General features: G+C 40.0%; 1 protein-coding gene and 2 pseudogenes across 2 annotated transcripts in view; all 3 read right to left on the bottom strand.

Moving 5' to 3' along the window:
- Positions 1-27,334, bottom strand: part of PPA2 (inorganic pyrophosphatase 2) — a 60,298-nt gene that overhangs the window by 11,845 nt on the left and 21,119 nt on the right. Inside the window, exons 5-10 of one of the 2 annotated variants that reach the window (XM_090036766.1) lie at positions 26,092-26,211; positions 22,138-22,224; positions 20,481-20,607; positions 9,058-9,185; positions 7,102-7,187; positions 1,778-1,847 (exon numbers count right to left, since the gene is read on the bottom strand). In XM_090036766.1, coding sequence (XP_089892892.1) covers positions 1,778-1,847; positions 7,102-7,187; positions 9,058-9,185; positions 20,481-20,607; positions 22,138-22,224; positions 26,092-26,211 — 618 coding nt within the window. The remainder of the gene's footprint in view (positions 1-1,777; positions 1,848-7,101; positions 7,188-9,057; positions 9,186-20,480; positions 20,608-22,137; positions 22,225-26,091; positions 26,212-27,334) is intronic. The other variant, XM_090036767.1, reaches the window with a different exon arrangement.
- LOC149870745 (U2 spliceosomal RNA) lies at positions 4,698-4,856 on the bottom strand (annotated as a pseudogene).
- Positions 4,923-5,051, bottom strand: LOC149870744 (U2 spliceosomal RNA; annotated as a pseudogene).

The following is a 27,334-nucleotide window of genomic DNA, read 5'->3' as shown; positions in this document are numbered from 1 at the left end:
ATTGTAGCTTTTGAAATCACCAGGTTTTACAAATCTTAAAACCAGGAGAAGGATTTTCAGTGAAATGTAAAAACAAATAACCAAACCTAGAATGAGTTATTTTTAAACAAATATTTTCCTGGAATCTTTCAAATTCAAACAGTATCATATAAAAGATCTCAGTCTTTCAAGTCCAAAATCAGTGTGCGTCACAACCTGAATTTCTAGTTGTACTTTAAATATGTGTTAATAAAAATTACTGTAGTTTCTCGGACACATAGGACCCACATGTTCCCATGGTTAAACGTGACTATCAGCAAACACGACTAGGGATTAATCATGTAAGTACTAAAATAAACATTCCTTTAGTGTCTGCACTAAAATTTACAATCCTGCTAATTAACATGCACTAAAATACATCTAAACACTCAAATCTGGAATGCAAAAAGTAACCAAACAGATTAGCAAAAAGTTGGATTCTGAAATGTCTTTAAGTTTTAGCTTACTTTCTTGTGAGTAACAAAGGTTTATTTACTTGGTATACAAAATTCCTAAGATGATATTAGTTTAATTTTAGATGCACAAAAACTAAGTTCCATGTTGTGTTTCCCATAGACTATAGGGGAAACACAGCCATATAACAAACTGGCACCTTGTTATATTTAATCCTCAGATAACACTGATTTAATTTTTAATTGCTTATCTCAGGTGCCTTACCACGGACCCCCATTACAGGAAAATCTGTTAGACCACAGTAGCCGAACAAAATAGGAGTATTTGAACAGAACCTCAATATAATACAAGGACACTAGTTTATGCTTCATTGATATCTCATTACTGGTATAAGCCATTGATGATTTAAGCCTGTTTCTTCAAAGTGAACAGTAATAATAAAGATAGAGTTAGCTGAGGAAGAAGCTGCTGAAAGTACAAAGGAGAGTATTTAAAGAAGCCCAAGGTCTCATCTGACACCTGCACTTGCACAATTGCCATTAATTGTGAAAATGAGGCAAGTGAATGCATTAATGACTAGCCAGCCACCTACACAGCTGTGTGCATGTGTAAAATACTCAATGTGTTCCTGCAGCCATGGCAACAGCACAAACAAGTGTCAGCAAAAGTGTACTTAAAAAATTAGGCACTTCATATTTCCTTTTCTCTGGTTTGGTTCTAGTCTCAAAAACAAACTATTTACATGGAATAAATTCTCCTCTAATGGCTTTTGCACATGGTAACATCAAACCTGCAAGACATTCTTCTAGTTCAAATAGGGAACCTCTGTGTTTGAATCTTACATTAATTTGCAGAATAAGACAGCCATTCTTTAAAAAAGCATGAATAAAAAAGCACTTCCCCCTTTCTTGTACAGCGATCTATTTAATTATGCAAGTAGGCAAACAAAGGATCCCCTTAGTGATTATGGGAGTACAGTCAGGCTAGTCAATGAGTTTTAGCACTGGGTGGTAACTCATGGCAACAGGGCAGACTGGGAAGACAGCAGGCTAAGATACAAATAGCAGTCCATCTTGCTATTCAGTATCAAAAGAAACAGCACCATAGAAAAAAATCAGCGAAACGGTAATGAACCTGCCAGAAAACACAATTCGAACACTGCAGTGAAAAGGTTTATATTATAATGGTAACATTTCTCCCATAATCTTTGTACTCTTCCTTTTATATTGAAGCATGCAGCGACCTTGTTTGCCCATGTTATTTTCATTCCGCATTTCTGGATCCTTTGCTTGCCTTACACTTCAAAAAAAATAAAAAACTTGCATCCAAAGCTTGTTGCCCTTACTGATTGTACAATTAATCTGGCATCCTCTTCGCTGCAACAAAAGGGACTGCCACACACCAGAACATTTGTGCTGGAAAATAAAATTAATAAGGTGGTTATTAACTACTGGAAACATTCAAAAACTAAAACATGCCTGTGATAACTGTGGTCTGCAAAGAACCCAACAGTTTCTGGCTACCAAGAAATGAGGCAGTCAAAGATGAAGTGGATAGCTATTGCTTCATTCGTTTAGTATTCTACATTGCTTCTGCCCTTAAAGGATCCCAAAGTTTTGAAAGAGACAGACACATCACACAGACAACTGTGGGACAGAGGGTGCAACATACTGGCTGCAGAGGAGAAAATTTGACTGAAGACAGAGGACAAGCCTCTGCCCTTACAAAACTGTTTACACAGACAGGACAGAAAATACGGGCCAAGGTCTCTGATGGTATAAATGGATGATATTCCACCAAAGTTCAATGGAGACGCATCCTTCACTGAGACTGAATTGTGCTGTTAAGGTCTTATCTGAATTATATACTGTCATCTACATGTAATTCAATTCCTCAAGCTGAAGCTGTGATTTTAATTATTTTTCAAGTATGTGAATATGTAGTTTAGATGCCGTAAATGATTAAAGTGAGCCAGGATACCATCTTGTATTCTCATAGTGCAACAGTACAGCTACCAAGTTGTCCAGCTGCTAAGCAAAGCTGTACAATCAGCCCTACAGAAGGGAGAGAATGTCTGGTCTCTCAGGGAAACGTGAGAGAAGACTATGGGTATCTAAACAGGTCTTCTGCCTATGCTTTTGCACAGCATATTTGGTTAAAGCAGTACTAAAAAAGCACTGCCAAAACTCATACATAGGTACAGTGCTGCCCGTATTCCACTGCAACGTCTGCTTAATACTTGCCTAAACTACAGCCGCTATCCACACTTCATGGATTCCAACTGAATCTTTGCACTCCGTGATTTATGTTGTACCAGCTCCCTCTGCCACATCATAGGACTGGGTATATCCCATGCAACGTCCTGGCAAAGAGCTGAACAATTCATTATGCCTATGCTTTCATTCTGTTTTATTGTGTTGATTTTATTTAATAGCGGGACATTTAGCATACTGTATTTACCCAAAACCAAGACAACCATGAATTTATGATGACCCTCCCCATAATTAGATTCTATACATGGAAATTTTATAAATTTTATCATTTTCCATGTACAGAATTTAATTATTGGATGATTGTCTTAAATTCATCCCCACCACCACTGCAGCAGGGAAGCAGTAGAAGGGGACCGGGCTATGGGGATTAAGTGGTGGGGAAAGCAATAAGGGGGCAGGCAGTGAGAAAACAGTAGAAGGCAAGAAGGGGGCAGGGTGCAGGTAGTGTGGAGGCAGTGGGAAAGAGAGGATGCAGCTTGTCCCCTGCCCTGTCCCCCCACCCGCTTATCCTTGCGCCTGCCCCCCCCTCCATCTTCTGCCCCCCTGCAGCCTTGAACCCCTGTCCCTGCAACTTCTCTCCCTTAAGACACCCTCCCACACCCACCACTTACCCTTGCTCTGGAATTGAGTAAATATGGTATTATAAAGGGTTGATTGCATACTGGTTTGATGCCCATTGCTTTAAGTCAAAGTATGGACCAATAAGCAATAACACAGTTACGCTGAGCTGTACACTACACCTTTCCACTTGAGTTTTCTTTACAAAGTTAATGGGAGGCGTGCATTTGCAATGTAAACCATCAGATATAGCTACAGAGTCAACCTATTATAAAAAAGCAATAAATCTTTTTTGTTTGCTTTTGTTTTTAGTTTTACCAATTTTTTAGTCTGTATTTAAACAAAGGATGTTAAACAAAACTCCCATTGTGAAAAAAAATGTCACTTAACAAGGATCACATCTGGATAATGACCAACTCTTAAGGAAATCACCTCCAGACAAAATTAAGCCCAGCTTCCTCTTAAGGGAGGCCTATACAAGGGTAGGGTAGGAAGGGCAGAGGCTGGAAGAACTGGGTTAATTTCCAGGCTCTGTCATAGACTTTCAGTGTGACTTTAGGCAGCTCAGTCACCCTGTCCCTAAAAGGGAGGTAATACTTAAAAAGGCCATCCTTAAATTAGCCAATAAGCTCTTTGCAGTAGGAACTGTTTTACAGTATAGATGAACAGGCACCTACTACATGCAAGTAAAGACCTGAGGTATTATTGAAACATCTGCACATAATAACAGTACTAAAGATAATGAATAAATAATGGGCAGATGATTTGTTAGAACTATGTCATAGAGACCCTCTCAGACATATTCCCAAACCAAAAAATATTTTGAGTACAGAAAAATAAGGATTTCAAAGGTATGAATCTATGCAACAGCTTGTTGACATTTCAGAACAGCAGCTGATCATAAGTACACAATGGGAGTTTAATGACAGAATAAGAGATGTGAGTAATACTATATTTATTCAAATATAATATGACCGTGATTGTATGACAACCCCCATAACAAATAGATTCTATTTATGGAAAATTTATAATTGTGATATAATTTTCCACGTAAAGAATCTAATTGTTAGAGGTTCGTCTTCCATTTGTCCCCCTCTCATTGCTACAGCAGGGAAAAGAAATCTGGGGAGTCAGGTAGTCCCTTTGCCCTCCATCCTCCCGCACCCTAACTTCTTTCCCCTCCCTTACTATCAGACCCTGCTCTCCCAGAACACATGGAAGTAGGGAACAAATTTGAAAAAAAAATGACCTTGAAATAAACTTAGCTGTAGCAATTTGCACGTAGTACCCATTGACTTAAAGTTCACTCAGAAATTATCTATTTTATCTTTCTTGAAACTGCTGCAGGTTTTAGCACAGATACTCCATGAATACATTAAGCAGCAGCAGTTTGGCACCTATTTATATAAAGTTTTGTTTTTGTTTTTTTTTCTGTTTTTTTGCACCGGTCCTGGAAGCACTGCAATACCAGGTCAATGCATGGAGTGGATGGAGCACGCTCCAGTTCCACCACCCAATACCAAAAAGAATCTGCTCAATATAGACCTCCTATGGAGGACATATCAGAGACAATCACCTGCCCTGGGGAGCTCGCCTACGTGGTCACGCTGCTTCCCCTGCCAGATAAGTGTTTTTTTTTTGGTTTTTGTTTTTTTTCTGTTTTTTTGCACCGGTCCTGGAAGCACTGCAATACCAGGTCAATGCATGGAGTGGATGGAGCACGCTCCGGTTCCACCACCCAATACCAAAAAGAATCTGCTCAATATAGACCTCCTACGGAGGACATATCAGAGACAATTACCCTGGGGAGCTCGCCTACGTGGTCACGCTGCTTCCCCTGCCCTGCCAGATAAGTTGTTTTTTTTTTTGTTTTTTTTTGCACCGGTCCTGGAAGCACTGGAATACCAGGTCAATGCATGGAGTGGATGGAGCACGCTCCAGGTCCACCAACCAATATCAAAAAGAATCTGCTCAATATAGACCTCCTACGGAGGACATATCAGAGACAATTACCCTGGGGAGCTCGCCTACGTGGTCACGCTGCTTCCCCTGCCCTGCCAGATAAGTTGTTTTTTTTTTTGTTTTTTTTTGCACCGGTCCTGGAAGCACTGTAATACCAGGTCAATGCATGGAGTGGATGGAGCACGCTCCGGTTCCACCACCCAATACCAAAAAGAATCTGCTCAATATAGACCTCCTACGGAGGACATATCAGAGACAATTACCCTGGGGAGCTCGCCTACGTGGTCACGCTGCTTCCCCTGCCCTGCCAGATAAGTTGTTTTTTTTTTTGTTTTTTTTTGCACCGGTCCTGGAAGCACTGCAATACCAGGTCAATGCATGGAGTGGATGAAGCACGCTCCAGGTCCACCAACCAATATCAAAAAGAATCTGTTCAATATAGACCTCCTATGGAGGACATATCAGAGACAATTACCCTGGGAAAACCACCTTCCAGATCATGGTGTCTCCCCTGCCAGGTAAGTACCTTCCAGATCATGGTGTCTCCCCTGCCAGGTAAGTACAACTATGCATAATCTAAAGGCAAAAAGCTCATGATTTACTATATAGTACATTGGGATGGGGCTCACCAGTCAACAGGATCTCAAGTCATGGTGACGCCCCAGCTTAGCACTTTTTATTATGTGTGTGTACTCCAAAAAGCCTCCACAAAGGATCCATGTGTTAATTAGCTCCCACCTCATGACTAGCACCAGGTATTCTTGTCATGAGTCCTCGGTTCCTCCAAAACTTTATATGCAGATGAGGTGCAGGACAATCTAGTCTGGTTTCACCTCATGGAGGGCAGAGCCACACTAATCATATGTGACAAGCTGAGAGATGGCCTGACAGAGGGATTCTGGGTAAACTTTGAGGCTCCATTTGATGAGGTCTGACACACATTTCAAGCTAGTGAAGAAACAGGAATCATTGGAAATGTGAAAGAAAAGGCACAGCTTAGCTGTGGGAGTGATGGAGAATTAGCAATGTATGCAGTGTAGTAGCTCACCATGACTTGGAAAAGGCTTGGCACTAAGGGAGACTGTGCTAAATGGACAGTACCATATGGCTTATTCATATAGGCTGCACTAACCTATCCTTGTGGTAGGTTCCCATCGGCATGTTTGCCCAGTATAGGTCATATACTTTATAGTCATGCTCAGCACTGGGTACATTTAATTAACTTCATAGTTGGTTCCCATTACTGAGTACACGCTCCTTTTAGCAGCAGTTCAAAGACAGAGAATGTATTTAATGTGGTTCCCTTGTATGCAAATGTAAGATGAGGGGCGTTTCTCTGCCTTGCTGATTTAGGGGAAAAACCTGTCTTATTTTTGAGTAAATACAGTATATATTTCCTTGGTTTTTGTAACTAAATTCCTTGTTTTTAAATTGTTTTTTGTTAATTTCACTGTACAGCTTTATATAATTAGAAATGGCTATCACTATGCCAATTATCTTTTTACTTAAAGTGAACAAAGGTCTTTTTAGCAATGTACTCAGCAATTACACCGAGATTAATGCAAATTTATGAAACATACATTAAAAGTAATTCAAAATTATTAGTATTTTGCAGAAACTAAAACACAAACAGACCACAAAAAGTTTTTTGACACTATCACTAAAGTTACGTTATAACTCATTCACAGAACTTCTGTAATCAATATCTTTTTTATGTGGTTACTATACAAACAATTATGCATTTGAGTTCTGCAAAAACAAAAATGCAACTGTCACTTCAAAACAAAAATCTAAGTGTTCATTCACAGATGCTACATAGAGGATACCATCAGAATGAAAACAGTATAAACCAAGATAGTTTATACTGGATACTTACCATTTTATAGCACCTCCATCCGCCTTTTTATGAAGCAAAGCTTTCCAGTATTCATGGGTAGATTTAATAATTTCAATAGCAAACTCCTAGTTTATATCAAGAAAAAAAGTTTTATGATTTAAAAGGATATTAAATTTTTAAAAATCCCAAAGAACTAGTTTATTAAAAATGCAATTTCATATGCTACAACTTCCAGAACTTTAATGAGGCCTCAGAGGAGACTCCTAAAATAATACATCGCAACAGCAGAAAATAATCCTCACTACCCATCAATTATATCCAAATTCCTTTTTTTGATAAGCAGCTAGAAACAATCAGGAGAATCTATGAAAAAAATGGAATCTGTGTGCATCTACAAAATTTTTTTAAAGTTCTGGATGCTACATGTGGGCCTACAGTAGAAGAAATGCTGCATGTCACATGAGAAATAATACATGAGCCTGTAATGAAAGACTGTTTTGTAATGTATGCATAAAAAGGTCAGAGTTAAGGTTGCATGTTTAGCATTAAATTGCCACTTCCCCACTTGACTGCCTGAAGTATCCATGCTGCTTCAAAATACTGTGTGTAGGCTAAGGTATTTAGGGAATATTATAACCCTGGTCCCCAGTAATTTTGGCCACAGCTCTGTTCATGACTCACCAGGTAAGAACAGCAAAATGCAGAATATTCAGAAGGGCAGTCAACGGGAGAGCTTGGAGTAGAACTTTTGATTGAGCCTTGCAGCTCTCTAAACATATTCACTAAGCTAAAATATATTTTTAGTGAGAAGAACAGGAGAAGGAGACGTTTTAACCACAGGAACCTGGGAAGTTGTCTGTATCAGTTAAAGGAATTTTAGAGCTACATAGCTTGTTGCAAAACTAAACTAACCAACTTACATAGAGGCCAGTGTATATAATTCTTAGCCAAAAAATTCTACAACTGTGATTCTTAACCAGGGTGCCCACCCTCAGGTGCCTTGAGATCCTTTCATGGGTGCTACACAATGCCAGTGATGAGAGGTGTGCAAACATGATGCACAAGGTAAAGCCAGCGATTTCAAATAGGAATTTATACCATAAAAACATTTTGACCTGCTGTGGTTTGTCTGAGTTCTTTGCAACAGAAGTATTGCTCTATTATTTGTCTGTAGTAAAAAACACATGAAAACTAAGAGCTAGAATTTTCCAAAATTAAGTCTAATAAGACAAGTAATTTTTAAAATATCAAGTAAAACCATATTTCTTCTGGAAAAGTTCATGCAGCATCTTTAGAGTGTACTATTTCCCAGCTTGTCATCCTTTCAAATACTGGCCATTTTAAAAACAAAGAGTTAACTCATGGGAACTTCCCCCCCTAAAAACAGGAATATTTTTTCAGCCTTCAAGTAAAAAAAAATGCTGAAATATTTTTACTCAAAATTAACAAAAAATAAATAAATTAAACTTTGGGCAGCTACCAAGTATGAAAAAACATGTAACATATTTCTTTTGAAATATACAGCCTTGCAAATATGTCAAGAAAAAATAACAGCCTAGATTTAAAAGAAAAAATGTATTCACCATCTTGTTTACTATGACAACAATAATGAAAAATATGGTTCCAATCCTCCAAAATAATATGCGTGTATACAAGCCCTTACAGTGTAACTTAATGTTTTACACGTGTTTAAAAAATATTTCCTTGGGTTATAATGAAATTTGCAACATTGCTTAGTCACCTACATTTATAGAAGATAGAGCTTTTCAAAATTCTCCCTGTTTGCTCTTATCTTGCAAAAATAAGAAAAAAGTAAGCAAATACAGTTACAAAGTTTGATGATAAATCCCTACTGTATTTAAAGAGCACTGACACAGCATTATTCCATTATGGACTCCATGTACAGTATTCTCACTTCCTGGTAGGCAACTCCAAACATTCTATGATATATCATTCATAAAACACAAAGGCTACCAAGATGCATCTTTAAGTCACCTTGTCCTTAAACTCTCCATTAAAAGCAAACTGATTTTCCGGTTTCCCGTCTGGGACCTTATATAATCGGAACCAGTCAACTGTAGCTTCAAGATAACCTGGCTTGTGCTTCCGGACATCATCAATATCTGTAGGTATTTAAAAAAAAAGTATCACATTTTTGCTCATAATTTTGGTCACATCTGTTTTTAAGGCTTGTAAAATATTTGTAAGCAATTTGATTTAATTCAGTATTTTCAAACTCATCAGGGAATCTCGTATTCTTATATCAGCTACTCATAGTTGCTATTTTATGCTTTCACCACCACACTAAATAAGTAAACCAGTTGCCTCCTGGTCTTTAATAATTAAGACCCAAAAGGCCAATAAATAAAAAGACTGCCTTAATGACAAAAGGAGAAGAAAAATCTGTATTTATAGCCTCTCCCATTTTAGTAGGTACCTCATATGATACACAGATTTCTTTGTAAGATTTATTTTCCAGCAACTGCATCAGGCCTTTCTGATTAAGAAATATAACTAAATTAGCATCTTAAAGGGACATGCTTGATGTAGGAAAGAAAACCTAAAAAAAAGTAAATAAGGATCATAGCACACATTACCTCTGGATTTGGCCCATTAGGTACAAGAAGGGTAAATGTGATAAGCAGTAAGTGTCAAGTATTCTCAAAAGGGGTACTATTTCTTTGCAATGATGAGCAAATTCTACCACTTCCTCCGCAGGTGCAGACCACCTGGCAGCAGAATTAATGAGATCCCACTGTGCAAGAAAGAGGCAGAGCACGAAGCAGAATGCATGAATTCTGCAGGGCATCCTTTCATGGAAGAGTATGTGATGATGGGTTTCAGAAGGAAATGAAGGCAAGCCAGAAATGAACAGCCCACCTCTGTTTGGATCCTTCAATCCTGTCAACTTTCATCCTCTTTGCTAAGGGGTATACTAGGACCATGGATGTTTTGTCACTGCTCTCCTGCCAGCCACCTCTTAGAATCACCTCTGGACTCAATGGCACAGACACGCTTATCGTCACACAATAAATTTAACATTTTCTCACAAACGAAATCATTAGCATGATGTTTCTTAACTTAGCCTGACCTGAAATCCCTTTCCAGAACCACAATGCAAACAAAGATTTGAGATGGATTTTACCATAAACTGAAAATATTTTTTCAGGCAATATTTTCTTCCTGTGGTATATGCCTTTCAGCAACAAGTCCAAAATAAAGGAATCAAAAATAAGTTGCAAACACCAGTGTTTGTTTAAAAAAAATATATACCTGTGTCATTAAATTTAATACAGACCAAGCTCTGAGGGTAATTTTTTTTAAGAATTACAGTTCTTTATAAGGGAAGGCATGCTGCAGACTGTGTTTTGACTGGTTTGTGTGTGTGGTTTCTTGCTTTATTTTGTTTTTTCCTGTAGTTCAAAATATAGGAAAAGGAAAATCTAAAAAGTCGTAACAACACAGAAATTTGGTTTGTTTCCAGAATGCTTCCTCTTATGGTGTCATTAGCTTTGCACCTGCAATGGCATCCTGATTCACATTACATGCTTACATACAAGTCTTCAATGGCAAGGAAAGTGCTATGTACCTACATTCAACTATTTTCTTTGTGACACTGTCATAGTGATTTACTATGCACAAAGGCAAAGAGGATTTCAAAACTTAATTTGTGTGTCCCACACTTGTGCACAGTGTGGACTACATAGGGCCCACCTGCACTCGTTTCATATTATGCGGCCTTTCATGGCATTTTACCTCTGAACACTACAACCCGCTGTTTATATGGAGAACTATTACATTTGAACCATCTGTAACAATCAGGATTTTTTTTAAAAAGATATTCATATTGTATACTCTACTTTTGCTTATTCTGCGCTCACCCAATAGAATAAGGAGCTGCATGTCACTGGCTCCTGTGGCTATATAGCCTCCTAACGTATGACTCCCTACTGTTTGATCCCATTTTCCTCCCCATTCTCTGCAGCCTTATCATTCTCCCCCTATGCACATACTTTACTGTTACTTGCTTCCTTTTCTCCTCCTGTTTCCAGGCCACCTTATTGTTTTCCCTCCCCCACCATTTCCAGGGTGCATTGCCTACCTTCTTCATTCCCTTCTTGTTTGTACATATCTCATCCAGTATTGGTAGAACTGCAGCCCCAACAATGATTCTGGATTCACCCCCTGCATCATCTCCTCTCTCCCTTTTGGAACTGTGGGATGCAATTACAGTTATTTAGGAACCTACAGATGGGTACAGGCTTCTTGCAGAGCTTAAAGAGGTCAGGTACCTAATCTCTTGCCTAAGTATCTTTGTAAAATTGACCTAACCTTTAGCATGAGGCTCTAGACTGGTCTCCTGCTATTTCAAGCTCCACTAACAAGCTGCAGAGGAGAAGGAATGCTAACACTATGTGACTGTGTAGCTCTCCATACACAGACTACCACCCAATAGCCCATGAATGACAGCATCAGAGCAGACCTAGTTTAGGAGACTAAATGCTTGCAGTTATTTTACAGGCAACAGTGATGTTTCACTAGCTTGTATCCGAAAGACTGTATCACCAGTTTCTAAACTTGACTGGCTCTTGAACTTTTTTTTAAGAGGAAGATACAAGTACCACATAGTTCTGCTTTTTTCTGCCGGCATATTTTAGGTCTTAACAGGCCTCAGTGTTTATGGACTCCGAGTGAAATCATGTTCTAATCTGACTGCTGGACATCTGCCTGGGTGAAAATAATGGGAAGATGGAGTTTGGCAGGGGCAGTCTATAGGGCCCTGCTACATGTTCAAATTTAAGCTGGAGAGAAACCAGCAGTAAGAGTTCTTAGACATCTTCAAATGCTAGCTTTATAGTGGGTTGGCTCTTTTTATACCTAAATAGTCATTTTTATCATGTGATAATTACTTTGAATGTGAATTAACTAGTTAATTCTGTAATATATATAACATGTAGCAGGGGCCTTAAAGTCAGAAGCTGCTAATTTAGGTTGAAAGCAGACATTCTGGATAAAATGTAGAGAGGCTTTGGGAACAGACAAGTGTATGTGTGTTAAAGGGCAAAGAAGGGAAAAAAGATGGGGGAGTCTTACTAGAAAATGAGTCTTTTTCAGAGCACCAGACAGCTTCAGCTCCTAGTCTCCCATATTTGTCACTAGCTCCCTCTGAGACAGCAAGCACTACTACCCCTGGAGACTCTCCAAAGAGTCCCTGAACTCACAATACTTACCTTCCTGTGCTCCCCCCTGCACCCCCTCCCACTTAGGGAAGAAACTCTAAAGCCCTCCTTCTTGGCAGTGTCCTACAATTCGTGTAAGCTTTCTATGTCCTCCAAGGACACAGAAATTCTAGTTCTGAGTGAATTCTAGTTCTTGAATTCACTCACTCCTTTCCCCTGGTTCAAGGGTCCTTAGATATCTTAGCTGCATCTGTATCATGATCCAAAACAGGTTCCCAGGTCACTAAGTTTCCCTTTTGTTTCCAGTTCCCGTATTTGGGAACCCTTTCTTGACTCTACATTCCCATTAAATTCTCCAATCCAGCTATTTGCACTTTTCTTCTCTCCTCTCCTTTAGGAGTAATGTAACAGGTAAACGACTGCATATTAGGAAGGGAGATACCTGAACAGTACTTGGCTCCATTCCCTGTTCCCCCCTCACCCTCCTTCCCACCCCTTGCTTCTGCTGATACTGAAAATACCAGTTTCCCTTAAAGAGGAACACATCACAGAACAGATTTTGGCTACTTCCTCGATCCCATTATTCCTTAAAGGGAACAGACCACTATACTCGTGTGTACCACTTCCAAAAAGTTCACATACCGTATCCAAAGCTAAGAGAACACTAGCCATGTGGAGAGTGGATGGAAAACATGGAAAAGGAGGAGGAAGAATCCTCAAGAGCTCTCAAAAGGAAAGAATAGGTATTGGTAGGAGGTGCAGTGATTTAAAACACTAATTCCAGAGAAGTCTGGTTTCACACCTGCATGAGGACAGAAGCAAACACGAGTTGGATGAACTCAGCCTCCTCCACATCAGTCACAGGGACAACATGCTGGCCTTAGAGATGTGCACAGTGAGACTGAAATTTTAAAAAACTATGCTTGTGTGTGAACAGCAAATGTGTGGCCTAGTAAAATTTGTCTTTGTTTATCTCTGTTGTCAAAATCTGCTCAGAGAGGCCAAGGATGGGAATGACAAGAGTCCTCCTTAGATAATAAAGCATCCACATATATTGAGAGATGTTTAGGGGTGGTTTCTTCATCTTCCCTGTCTGTACTTTCATAAACACCTAACTAAATCCAAGACTTAAAAAAAGTACATGGCAAAACTAGTTGTTATTACATTAACTGTAAGCAGTTTGGTTTCAATAAGGAAAGTCTCTAGAGGTTGGCACGGACAACTACTGCTAACTCTTTGTCAAAGGAAAGAGCCAACGCAAACACAGCTTCCAATTCTATCGGGTCTTACAAAAGGAAGTGATAAAAACATTTGTATAAAACTACCATTTTTAGTACAACAGATGCTGTTTCTTGCAAGCAAAGCTAAAACAACATGCTTGCAGCAAGCTTTCTAAACAAGGTCTGTGGGAAGAGAGGACATATGTTTTTAATAACATCTTATAAACATTTACAGGAAGCAGCGGCTACACTCCATATAAAGGCATTTGAATTTTCTCCAGAATGGGAGAGAGGTTGCGAGAAAAGAGCCCCAGTACAGATAATTCATTTCTTTATGTTGAATGCTTACACAAATTCACAACAAAGGCTTTCGTGATCTGCCTCTAAATGTAATCCCACACAGAAGGATATATGGAGTATGCGAGGCCAAATAAGGCAATATGCTTTATTTTCAGTTAAGGATCAGCCACATAGCTTAAAATTTAAGAGATGTTACTAGGCCATGTATGGTCACTACCTACAATGAATAAAAAACAATGAAGAACAGCAAACACTGCCCACTGGCCTGTAATCCGTTTATGAACAGCAAAGTGTATCTTATTTGTGGAGAAAGGGATCTTGATACTATGCAATAACTATGGCAATACTCTAAATTATAAATATACCTATGTTGGTAGAACTCACTTACAGATAGGATTATTCACAGGTATTGTTCCAATAACCAATTTGCAAAGATTTTCAGATCCCATTAATTTACGGATCTTTGGCACTTAAAACTTGAAAAACCTTAAAATAGCCTGATTTCCTGAGGAAAGGGGCTCAATTACTTTACAAAAAAAATAGGCATTTGTAAGACCTCTCAGAAGCAGCTTTTCAAATCACCCACTCTGGGGAAAAAAACAAACCTGGCCAATATAAATGTTTCATCATTTTGCGGCTTTTCATTTGCAGAAAAAAAACCATGCCCGAATATTCAGCTCTCAATTTTCAGGAAAAGTAAATTGAACCTGATATATGTGTGAATTTCAGTATATGAAAAAGTCCAACTATGAGGCAAGCAGACAGGAAGCATCTCTACTCCAAGAATTTGCCTCTCCTTTTGGCCAAAACATTATACAAAAACCAAGAGCTGTAATGCTTTTTAAGATTTAAAATTTCAGAGTGGAAGAGAGGTTTTAGACATACATCCAACCCATTTCCTCATCCTTAAATTACTTCACTGCATCCAGCAATGGTCATCTGGGTAGCAGCTGCTTGGTTGGAAAATGGACCACTCATATAGATACACACACATTTTATGAAACAGGTTCTTCACACACACAAATGGAAACTTCCACATTTACCTCCCTCTCTGCAGAAGCAGCAAGTATTTGATTCAGCTTTGGATTCAGCAGATTCGGAGAGACAGTGATTCGATTAGGTGATTTGAATCATCACATCCTGTTTTGATTCGGCTGCTGAATCAAGTCGATCCTCCTCTGAATCAAACAGGTGGCAGCAGTGTTGGCAGAAGGGATGTGGCAGCGGTGAGCAGGGCCCCGCCCCCTGCCTACTCCCCTGGGCCCCCATGGCTGCCCCAACTCGCCCCATCATCTTAAAAAAAAAAAGCTCTGCATTCACTGGCTGCAGCAGCAGCAATTGGGGCCTCTGGGAGCTCATGGCAGAACCCCCCCCGCACAGCACAGGGCAGCGGGGATTGCCCCCCACCCCCCTGGCACCCGCGTGGCAGCTGTCACATCGCGCAAGTGCAGTGCGGCTCGGCAGGGCACAGCGCAGTGTCCCAGAGCTGGGGCGGCTCCAGCAATCACCTGGAGCCCGGCAACGCTCAGCCAGAGCAGGCCCAGCTCCCAGATAGCATGCAGAGCCCCGTGGCACCCTGCCAAGCCACACTCCACCACTACAGCTGCCATGCAGGTACCAGGTGTTGGGCGGGGGGGGCGGGTGGCGAAGGTCCCTGCTGCCTCCCACTGCCCCATGCTGCATGCAGGGGCTTTGCCATGAGCCCTCATAGGCACTGATTGCTGCTGCTACAGCCACTGAGCGCTGCTGGGTTTTGGGGTTTTATTTGTTTTGGTTTTTTTTAAGTGCCTGGACACTGGGGCCAGGTGGGGCAGCCATAGGCGGGGGGCTGGGGGAGCCAGTGGGGAATGGGTCTGGGCAGGGGTCCCCCATGGTCCCCTCCCCACTTATCAGCATGGAGCCCAGGTACAGCTCCCTGTGGTGGCAAGCAGGAACCGCCTGAATATCCAAATCAATTCAGAGATTTCCAATTTGATTTGGACCTTTTAATGGATCTCCTGACTTGATTCAGATTTGAAGATTCAGGCCTGAATTGGGCCAAACCTCCTCCAAATTGAAATCGGCTACCAAAGCTTCGTATAGCCCTAGTAGTTATGGATAAACTTACATTTTAGCACTTTCAAGGTAGCAGGGGAGCTGTTGCTCAGGTCTGTGCTGCAGCCATAGGCAGCTGGTAGCGGGGTGCACATGACCCCCCTGACAAGCCCATCCCCTACCACCACTGCCATCAGCAGCTTCTGCAGGTGCTTGCCAACCTTGTCCCCAGCTTCTGTGGGTGCTCACCAGCCCCATCCCTGTCACTGGCTTCTCTGGGTACCCCTCCAGACTCAGGAAGCACCAGTTGCCCAGGGCTGCAGCTGTTTACTGTTATGTCTACATGATGCTGTAGTGACACACATCAGCTAAAATCACCGTAACCTGGACCCTGAAGTAGGGTTAAAATTGATGCAGTTTTGCTATACCTGCATTGCTACAGATTCATACAGATCTGAATCATATCAATTTTTACCGTTATCCTTTGATATTGATCTGTTACATCTCTCCCTCCCAAAGAGAAATGTTGTTGTGTATGATGTACAGCTTGACTGACATAGAGCTTGTCCATGCCTCTTCCAATTTAAGTTGTAATATGTAACATAAAATATTACAAGGTGCAGTCCAAAGTACTTAGACCCATGCTCCCAAACACCACTTATAAGAGATGCTAAGCTCCTCTTGTCAGTCATAGGTACTGCAGTTGTAAACTCCAGGTTTTTCTCTACTCTGTGTGAGAGAGAGTCCTAGGCAGGCTTTCCAATTTAAACCAGCATTTATCAGTAAATGCCTGCAGGATTGGAGTCCTTTAGAGAACTGTAAATGAACAGTGAGAAATGCTCAGAAAACTGGGATTGCTCCATTTTAAATTCTGTCAAGTCTTCAGAAATCAATTGGTGTCATGAGAATGATCAAAATCCCACAACAGGAATATATGGACTACCTGGTGTGTGTTTAAATCAGCAAGAAAGTTAACACACACCATATGATTTCCAAGCACATACCACTTGGGTGTCTGAGAATTTTTCCCCCCAGTCATCACTGGAGACTATGAACCTGCCAGGCAGAGACCAGATATGAGAATTCTCAACCCAATTGCAGACATTTAGTAAATGGTATAAAATGACTAGAGAGAGGTTTAGAAAGCAATTCCTAGTCTCATCTATCCCTGTAAGGCAGTAGATATACCATAAGGCAACAGCATAACTATTATTGAGAGAAATGTCTCAGTTTTATCTACAGCTACTGTCCATTTAAATTAAAAAATCATGTCTCAGAAGAGAGAGAAGTCTAGTATAATGGGACATCTTGTACTGAACATGCCAACAGATTTGTTTGTTTGCAGAGGGATCACTGCTTAACACTGAAAGCTACAGTCAAGTTTTTTTGAAGCAGATGGAGAACTTTTTAAAGAAAAGAGCTGAGTGTGCAAGACAGGCTCTGAAGTGAAATTATCTTAAATATAAGGAACATTCTGCATCTGATTAATAGAGAGTACATTTTTCTCGTAATTTTTTATTCAAATGACTGATTATGCTTCAAGTTCAGATTCTTTCTTACTGGAAAGAGACAGTGGAGGAACATGATCAAATTTCAGGGTTACAAAAAAACCCAAAATATTCTGGATAGCTAGGTAAATATTCTCCTTGAGAAAACAAGTGTGTGCATATACAGATGACAGGCAACAGCTTGTATTTTTTTGGTTTTTTGAACCGTTTTTAAATATTCCATGTTACAGTTCCAAGGGGACTGCAGCTCTGTCATAGCCCTGCCAAATCCTTTAGGGCAAAAATATTCATCAAACTAAAAACAGATTTGGAGCTACTGCACCAAACATTAGCATTTCACTCTTGCATATATTCTACTTGTGTCTTGCCAAGAGCTTCCTCAACCAGATTCAGTTACGGTGCAAGAAAGGATGAGAAGTTAAAAAAAGAAATATTTTTAAACATGACACTGATTAATTGTCAAGATCACTTAGCAGGGATATCAATTTTTATTTAAAATTTATGATGGCACCCATTGCACTGTGAATTACGGAAAGTGTGAGTATATTCGATTCAAATACTGAGAGAATCCTCTTTCCTTAAGTTAAACGTCTTAGTTTCAGCCACAGCCAGAAGTACAGGCCAGCAGAAACACGATGCTGCAATTAATCTGCCCCAGTAATTTTAACCAACACTAACCCAAAAGGTTCCTTCCCTTTCATCACTAACAGGTGCTCTCAAAGTCATGGTGATCTTCAACAACAATAAGGGGAAGGCCATCTAAGTAACAGCAGCCCAGTGCTGTGGGGAACAACTTGCTTTCTCACTGCACTCAGCCACCAGGAAAATGGCTCAGTAGCTTATCAGAACAATTCCTTACATACTTGCAAACAAATAGAGCGTTTGGTCTCAAAACATATTAATTAAACTTGCAAATCATTGCTCAATATTTAGTCCCATCATTTTCAATGATTTGATTTATTAAAAGCGAAGTTCTGTTTAGCCAAAGAATAGGTATAATACAAGCAAAGTGAAAACATCCCTTCCTCTACCTTAAGATATCTCAGGGCTGTTCTGAAAGTATTGTTTGCAGGAAGTACAGAAAGGTAGCTCGGGGCATGTCTTCACTATAGTCTGCAGTGTACAGCAGAGGTATTCAAGGTACCATATGTACAAGAAGCAGGAACAGATTTGCACATGGAATAATTTACCAAGAAACAAAAAGTTCTGTCTTACTGCAGCTAGACTGCTTCTGGTACCTGATCTAATGTGGGTATCTCTATACTATACTGCAGTATGCAGTGTACAAACCCTCAGTCATCCATGGCAACTGAAGGGGACACTGCCCATCTGAAGTATAGTAATTTCAGTAATTTATATGATCCCACGTTTATCCTTAGAAATATATTTTGTTATCTTTTAACTGGTTTTTTCTCTTGTTGTTTGGCAAAAAATCCAATCAAAACAGGGGAAAATAGAAGACCAGCTATATACAGGAAAAAGTATTTATAAAATAAGCACTGAAAAAACTAGTTTCTTTTCATTTCTTTCAGGATTAGGACATACCAGCATTACCATTTTTCACTCCTGTAGGTAAGTGCTTTTCAGATGAATAACATTTTTTTTAAGATAGCCCCTAAAGACTATGTTAAAAGGCTAGAGGTGTCTAGCATAGACAGTACAGACAGCAGTTACATTTGTCGTGTGACTGGCACTCTACAGCCATGCCGTGCCACGCATGCACAACTGCAGAGTACTTTAAAAAGTGACTGATCACGCAACAAATTAACCCTCATCTAATGAAGGATCAGATGAAGCCCTCTCTAAAGTGGAATGCCTTAGGGCAGTGATTCTCAACCATTTGCACCTTACATCCCACCATCCATTTCATCAAAAAACCCTGGTCCCACCATGATAAAAACAAAACCCCACAAAATTGCACTGTTTGAGATATCTGCTGATTCATCTATCTGAAGTGCAAACAACTGATTTTTTTCAGTCAGGCAATGAGCCGAAGTCCCACCTACACGACCTCTGAGTCGAACTTGTGTTCTCTACGGTCAATCTGTCAGCGTGATGCAGCCCAGTCCCACCCCTGGTGCTGTCTGCAGGAAGGGAGCGGGAGCTGCAGGCTGAGGTTTGCCAGACCCGAGCTGGAAGTAGGGGGACACATGTATTGGAGTCCCCCACCTCATGGCCTCTCTCCCGCCCCCCTCCTTCAGTTCAGCCCACGTAAACCCCAGCCAGCAGCTCTCCCTCTCCCTTCCCCATTTCCCATCCCTTCCTGCAGACAGCACCCCAGCTTGGAGTGGGTGGTGGGGCTGCATCAGCCCAGCTGATGGTGGGACAGGCAGGCAGGCTTGATACCCACCTCCCCGAACCACACCCCCCACCCAACAGGTAAATGTCTAGGGAGGTACTTTATGCAAAGTCCCATGGGTTAGCGCAGGGACCTGCATGTCTGCCAGCACCGAGTTGTCTTTTAACATCTGTCTTCTTTGATGACACTACCAACAAAGAAAGCTACTGCTACCACAAATGGCCCTAACATATTTGCAATGCCAAGCTCAAGCTCAAGCTAAGAGGGGACCACCAACCAATTTCATATGGTGATACTTCTCAGTGGCATGGGAACCAGAGCCAAAGACTGCAGGGCACTGAAAATTTAGGGACATCCTCATTGTGCAAAGAGGTACCTCTGATATTAACATGAACTAAAAATCCTCATGCAGAAGGTGCTCTAAGTAAAACTCATTTGCAAGAGTGCTGATGTGGCAAGGGATGAAACTTTATATTGCTTTCCAACTACTATTACTTAAGTTTTCTCTCATAAGGCGCTCTGCACGACAGATCTTCTGAGGGAATCTTGAGCTACGCACTACCCCCCCGAGGGTTAGTGTAAGATCCAGGCACGCACTCTTTGAAGAAGGCATCTGAATTCATGCCAAAGAGAATAAATGAATACACACACCATTGTTTTTTGGCTAGCTGCCTCTTTCTGTCCACGTGTTAGAGTCAAATAGTGCTCTCCTGGGCATACAATCAAAAGCAAAGTGCACATATTTAAATCTGGAGCTGGACATCAGGTAATGAGACCCACTTTCTGACATAAATCATTTTGAATTCCAGGGTTATCCCCTGATTCACAGTTCATTTACTGAAACATGCATCAAGTAAAGAGACATAAAGATACTTGCCATGGATTTTCTCAGCTTCTGGGTCATCCATACTGATGGCAATAATCTTCCAATCTGTCTCTCCTTCATCGATAAGAGCCAGAACTCCCAGAACTTTCACCTGAACAATCTCACCAGAAGATCGAACCTGAATTATAGCACCACAGTCTCAGAAAGATATAGAAAGGATACACATTCACAACCTCTTTGTATTATCATAGACAAAGTGGTTTGTTGCTCTGCCAAGAATATATATTCCAGAGTTGGCAAGGGAAAAATGTGGTTTTTTTAATACTATCCCTGGTTGATTCCTATGCCTATCTGCCATTCTCTCCCCTCCATTTCTAACAGTTGATCAAGGATCTCAGAAATTTAATCAAAAAGAAAACTGACATATTCTAACAAGAATTTTCTTCCCTTATCCTATTTTGCATCACAGCTCCTCCCCACTCACCCCCCCACATCCTGTAAATCTTCACCCCGCTCCACGACTCAGACATCACTTGTTCGTTTTCTAATCCCTCCTCTCTCTCTCTCTCAGCTTCTTTCTGTGAACTTACATCTATAGAAGCTACATGGAACCTAGCCACAACTACATGGAACCTACTGACTTCCCCAATACAACCCCAACTTGATCTTCTCCTTTCCCCGCAAGCCCCAAGAGTGCCAGTGTTTATTCTAGCTGTAGTCACTTCTTCTCCTCCAACTCTCTTCTGGATCCCCAGGAATTCAAATATATACCCTTCCCCTTCACTGAAACAGCTTTTAACCGTAGCAATCTCCCTCTCAGATGGATGCTCCAAGGGGCTTCTCCAGGATCTCAAGGGCCATCGCCTTTGGATGACTTCTCTCCTTCTTAAAATGAAAAGAGCCTCCTGGACTACACAGTCCAATCCCCTCAGTTCGTAGGCAACTGTGTACCCAAGATTCCCCAGTATCACCACGTCAGACCCTCACGCACAAAACCAGAAACATCAACAACATTGTACAACACATAAGTAAAAAGCAGAAATGAGAGCCTTGCCAATGCCCTAGCACAGCACTGACAGAGAAGTAACATGTTAATGTATGCTCCCTGCAGATCATAAACTCCCCTTCTTACTACTTCACATAACATTTCATATCACTTCTTATACCCATCTCAGTCAGCAGTATGCCATAAACTCTATCAGATTGCCATCTCTAGCCTTTCTTATCTCTGGGTGATATTAACCACTTTCACAGCATCAATTTTATCTCTCAGTAGTTAACTCCCATGGCAGTCCAGCATAATTCCATTGTTTTTCAGACAACTTTTCCCAATCGTACATGAGTTAAAAAAATGAATTCTTTATATTTATCTTGCCAAAGCCTTGCACTCTCTCTTTCCTTCTTTCTCCTTCCTCTAATACCATCAGAAACTAGGTTTCTCTTGCCAGTTACTTAGCCTTAAAAGTTGTTTTTGTCAACTCTGCTTTTCTCCCTTACTCAGTAGCCAGGCTCTTCTACATAATAGGGGTTCTTGCTTTCTCTCTAAAACACCCATTTCTGCTTTATAGGAGAATTTTTCCCATGTTTCATCATCCTCCAGCCCTGACTACTGCAATCTCTTCTTCTCACTGACTGCTCCCCTTCTTCCCCTCTATTAAAAAAAGCTGCTGCCAAAATATTAAAAATAACTTTCGCAATTAAGACAAACCTTTGAGCCTATTTCACAAACATCAATAGGATCATTATCCCCACAGCATCCTGTGCTATTATCTGTATGGTTTGGATCTTCCCAAGTCTGTTAAAAGAATGAGAAACACAAGTTTAATTATTAAACTTCAGTTACAATTCTTTTTTCTTGCCATCAAGTTATGCAGATTAATAAAAATCATAGTTCGCCCGCGTTCTTGCAAAAGATGCGATTAGTCAAAGAAGATAGGAAATCTCATGAACTTGGATAACACACCTAACCAAGCAACACCCTCTTCAGGTAAAAATGCTAACGGGAGACTGGGATTGTTTTTAAAATATATGCTCAAAATCACACAGAAATTACTGAACTTGATATAGAAATTACTGGATGAAAAGACTATGGACTACATTACCTAGCACATCAGATTAGGTCGGCAAAATGCTCTCTTCTGACTTTAGAAGTTATGAACTTGTGTGTGCTGTCAGAATCATCAAAGATTTTATAGTCTACAAACCATTTGTTTGGACACTACTTCTTGATCTGATTTTCAACCAAGTATGATCCATGTTTAAACTTCGCCTATTTAAACGCTTATGTGACTGTTTTTCTTTGTTGCTCAATCCATAACATACCACTTAATTTCTATGTCTCTAAACTGCAAAATGAAGATTTGACTGTAGTACCTGCTAGAATACCTCTGCTAGCATATGTCACCATGGCAGTCAAGATGCAGTGGTAAGAAATCCAATTTTTGCTAAAAATTAGGGTCAGAGCCCATCACAGACCCTGGGTGCAAGCTACAAATCCCTGCTGACAAATGCCTATGATCCTATGATCTTTCAGAGGGCTGGGTACAATGAAAGGAGTACAATTTCCTTTAAATATGATATTAAAACAAAAAAAAACCCAACCTCTTTTACAACTGGAAACCCACTATTTATTTATGGCTTGCACTCCTGATATTGTCACAAAGCCATATTATAACCAAGTGGCACTTTCAAAAGATGTCACTGTCCCAAGCAGGATGGGAATTTTTCAAATGCTGGCTCCTCTGCTCCAGTGCTGCTCCTGTCTCTGACCATGAAGTTACCGTCACTTTGTCAGGATAGTTAAAAGGAAAGGTTTTGTCATCTTTAAAACTAACAACAGCATTGTTTTAATCATTCCACTGCTAGTAAGTGCTTATCATCAGAAGTTATTTCACTGCTATTAGTGACACTCATTTTGTAGCTTTTTTAGCCTTTCAAAGTAGGTAATTGTTTCAACTTGGGGATTTTTCCATTCTCTCTTTCAAATAATGAACGTACTAGAAATCACGGAGCAAAACATAGCCCCAAAGCAAGGGCTTGTTATTTAGGTCAGCCCATCTGGATGAGAAAGAAAAGACCCAGATATCAAATTTTTTCCAAGGCATTCTCATGTACTGCCTCCTCTCTGTTAGTAAAATAGCTCTAAGATCATTTAAAAGATTTTTTGCTACAATGCCTCAAATCTGGATGTTTCTGCCTCTGAACTACAAAAGGTAAATAATGTGACATTTTCTTGTAAAGAGCAGTTTCAGGCTACGGGCCTGACCAAATCAGAGTCTTTCCATTGTCTCTAGTGGGGTTTGCATTTAGTGAACTTTCAAAAAGTTAAACTCATGCACTTGCTAAATAAAATGTATTTGCTGCACATTTTACTGATTTATTAAGGCCACCATTTCATGCTGATGAAGCAGAGAAAGGAAAATGACAGCAGGACTATTCATCATTGCAGGAGCTCCTTTACTATCCAGACAATGCTACCACAAGACTTACTTTTCTCACATCCCGCTGAAGACTACTGTCTGAAGGATAAGATTCATTAGTGGAGTTGCCATTGTTCTACCTATACCGGCTAATGGTGATGGCGCTAGTGTTAATCCAGAATTTTAAACTCGGGCAAACCTTAATTTGTTCCAGGTAAGAACAATGGAAAATAAACTTCCACTTTGAAATGGAGGGCCTCTCTTGAATCCACTGCTGCTTTTCCATTGAATATACTGTTACCCACATACCATCAGTATTTGTTTTTGTAGTCACTAACATTTAAGTATTACCAGATTTTCTCACAAATAAGATGCTCCCAAATATAATACATACTTTGTTTTTGAAAGGCAGAAGAAAAAAGATTTTTCCAGAGTTATGGCTGTATAGATTAGGGACAGAGCCTAATCTTCAACTGTCTGAGGGTGCTCCCTTTCCTGCATAACTAAAGCTCAGTCCCTGTCTGCTGATGAAGACTGACCTCCATGGATGGATCTATGGTTTTGAAAAGAGCTGAAGAGGCTTTGAAACTGAGAGCATGTAACAGACAGCAAAATTAGCAAAATTTCCCTTAAAAAGTTTAGCTTGATTAGTGGAACATTATGACCATTAAAAAATAAGAGACTATCCCTAACACCTGCAGAGTGAAGAACAAATGAGCCATTAAGACAACTGATTCCCTCAGCTACCTAAACAGCAACACCATAGTTGTTGTACTGCAAAGGAGGAATCAAACCATGTTGCTTCCAACCCCAAGCAGAAAATCAACTTGCCTGCCTAATACTCATAGTCCTTCTGGGGCGGGGGCTGATATTTGCGGGGAAAGTTACATGTTATATATGATAAAATACAGTTATTACCCATTCACACACATCTTTTATTAGTAGATCACTGCTTGATACTCAGTCTGGGCCATTAGGGACAAAACAAGTATTTAGCAATTTCTCTTTGGTGGGCTCTATGAAACATTTTCTTAACCTCACACTTGCTCCCAAGAACATTCCCAATAAGTCTTCATCTTGCAATGGGAACTAGTTGTAGAGCAGGACTAAACTTTTTAATTGAAACCATTTTGTATATGTATGTCAAAAATTGCCATTTCATCAAAATATGCTGGGGTTGTTGAAAACGCAAGTTTAAATCCCTGTGCCAAACATCCAGAGAAGAGGCTTGAACTTGGGTCTCCCTCATTTCTTGTGAATGCCTTGATCACTAGGCCATTGGTTGTGTATGATTTTTTCCATGAAAAGATTTAAAAGGTCTCATTTTTCGTTCTGTACTTGAGTGAAAACAAGTTTTAAAACTTCCAAATCTTTCATGAAATGGAGTTGGTTGTCACCTAACTCACTGGAAACTTGTCAGCTATCTCTGAAGATAGGACAAAGATAGAACTACTATCCTCTATTACTGGAGGAGGCATCTCCAGGTCAGGGTTGACATGTTAATGCTTATGCAGTGGATGTCCTCTGGGTAAACAAGAGGATACCATTCTCTGAAGAAGTTAGTTTGAAATCTTTCAGTACTAAGTCTGGGTACACACAAATACACATTTTGTATTGCTACTCTTATTCTCTTATTGTGTTAAATTACCATTCATTTTATTCTTTATTTTTATCAAGTTTTGAATTTCAGCCACTGATTAACACTAATAATGGAAATTTTTAAAAATACAATAGAACCAGAAAAAATCTAAAAGGTTAAAAAAAGACAAGTAGAATCAATCTGAAAAAGAACTATCCTTATATTTTCCCCATTGCCAAAGACTTTAAGAGATTCCAATTACTATTTACACTGTCATATATGAATAGCTATATGAATTTATTATAACCATCTTGTTTAAGGGAAAAATGTTAATACAACTCGGCTTAAGTACTTTTGAATGATACACGGATGACAATATAATCCTGTCATACACAGCACAGAGATTCATAAAGTATAAGCTCAAGGTTCCTTAAATATTTAACTCCTTCCTGAAATAGTGCATATTTATTTACGCGCACACACCGCAATTCTGATAAAAATTTATGGATACAATAAAGCTATGCATAAAGAAAATCCTAATTTACAAATCTATCAAACAGAAACATCCTTCTTGCAACTGATTTGCATTCAGGCAGTGCTCAGGATTTATAAGGCAATTTACTCAGAAGACAGAAAAGTTTCACCATTATAACAAAAATGTTACCTGAGGGAAGGCACCATAATTCCATATATAACCCTTGTGAGGGAAGATATTTGCTACATATCGAAGCTTGCCGTTCTTTATATCTTGTTTAATGGGATTCAACGGCTCCTTGGTGGCAATCTAATCAGATCGTGAAAGAGAAAGAGAGAAGAGAATTCTAAAATGGATGGCAATTAATCCTGGACCCAACTAGTTAAAAAGTTGCCTTCTGGGCAGCAGAAACTGTATACCTGCGGTTTGTAGAGCTTTAAAAAAAGTGCAATAGCCTCACTGTAAATCTCAAGGGTCATGTTCAAAAACAGGCTTGTTATTAATGTTTTAAACACTGGCGTGAAGTATTGAAGGAGACAAAAAAACCTGGATCCAAACAAGGAAAGTCATATTATAAGGAGTTTTGTCATAAATACTGAAAGAAATTTAAATTGGAAGCCTCTGCACTTAATGAGTCAAGTTCAACAGTGAGATAAATGATGGCACAAGTTGATCAGAGAGCAGGAGCTCTGCCAGCAATTGGAAATTTCTGCATCATACCACTGTTAATCGCCATCCTGCTACGTATGCTTCCACATGCATGCGAAGCTTCTCGTGCATTGCCACTTAACAGCAAACAGATGAGAAATCTGTAAGTAAATCAAGGAAAAAGGAGTACAAAAACTTTGCAGGGACCTAGTCAGATTTACTGCAGAATATCTTATCCCACAGTAGCTGTTCCAGTCAGCTTACCCATACAGACAAGCATTATGCTACTTTCCACATCTGTTTTCTGAGTAAATTATACTCAGTGCTTGCCTGAAACCACCTCTAACACCAACAGTGAAACTGGCCTAAAGAAGTTCCATCCTCTCACAAAATATTTGAACGGGATATTGTGCCTGCAGTCAGTTTTGTATATTACTTAACTGCAAAACCTTCTCCACAAGTTGATATTATTATTTGTACAACTCTCATTTCAGTCAGGATTATACCAACTGTTAACCATATCCTGACATTAGAAATCTGGAAGAGCTTCATAGAGATAACTGATGCTGCTCCAGATGTGCAAAAATGAACATAGCTGGGCTCCTGCCAGCTACGGGCAGAGTCTGGCTTCAGAAAAAATTATTTTAGGAAAATCTGGGTGAGGTCCAAGGAGCCTGAGCAGGCTCAAAGGGCAGAATGACATAAAACAGTGGGTTTGAAACCTTTTTTCATTTGCAGACCCCTAAAAAATTTCCATGGAGGTCCAGACCCCTTTGAATGGTAA

This window comes from Crocodylus siamensis, chromosome 2 (assembly GCF_052110815.1).
Source record: "Crocodylus siamensis isolate JL-2025a chromosome 2, ASM5211081v1, whole genome shotgun sequence".
Lineage (NCBI taxonomy): Eukaryota > Metazoa > Chordata > Crocodylia > Crocodylidae > Crocodylus > Crocodylus siamensis.
This window is presented reverse-complemented; position numbering and strand designations above follow the sequence as displayed.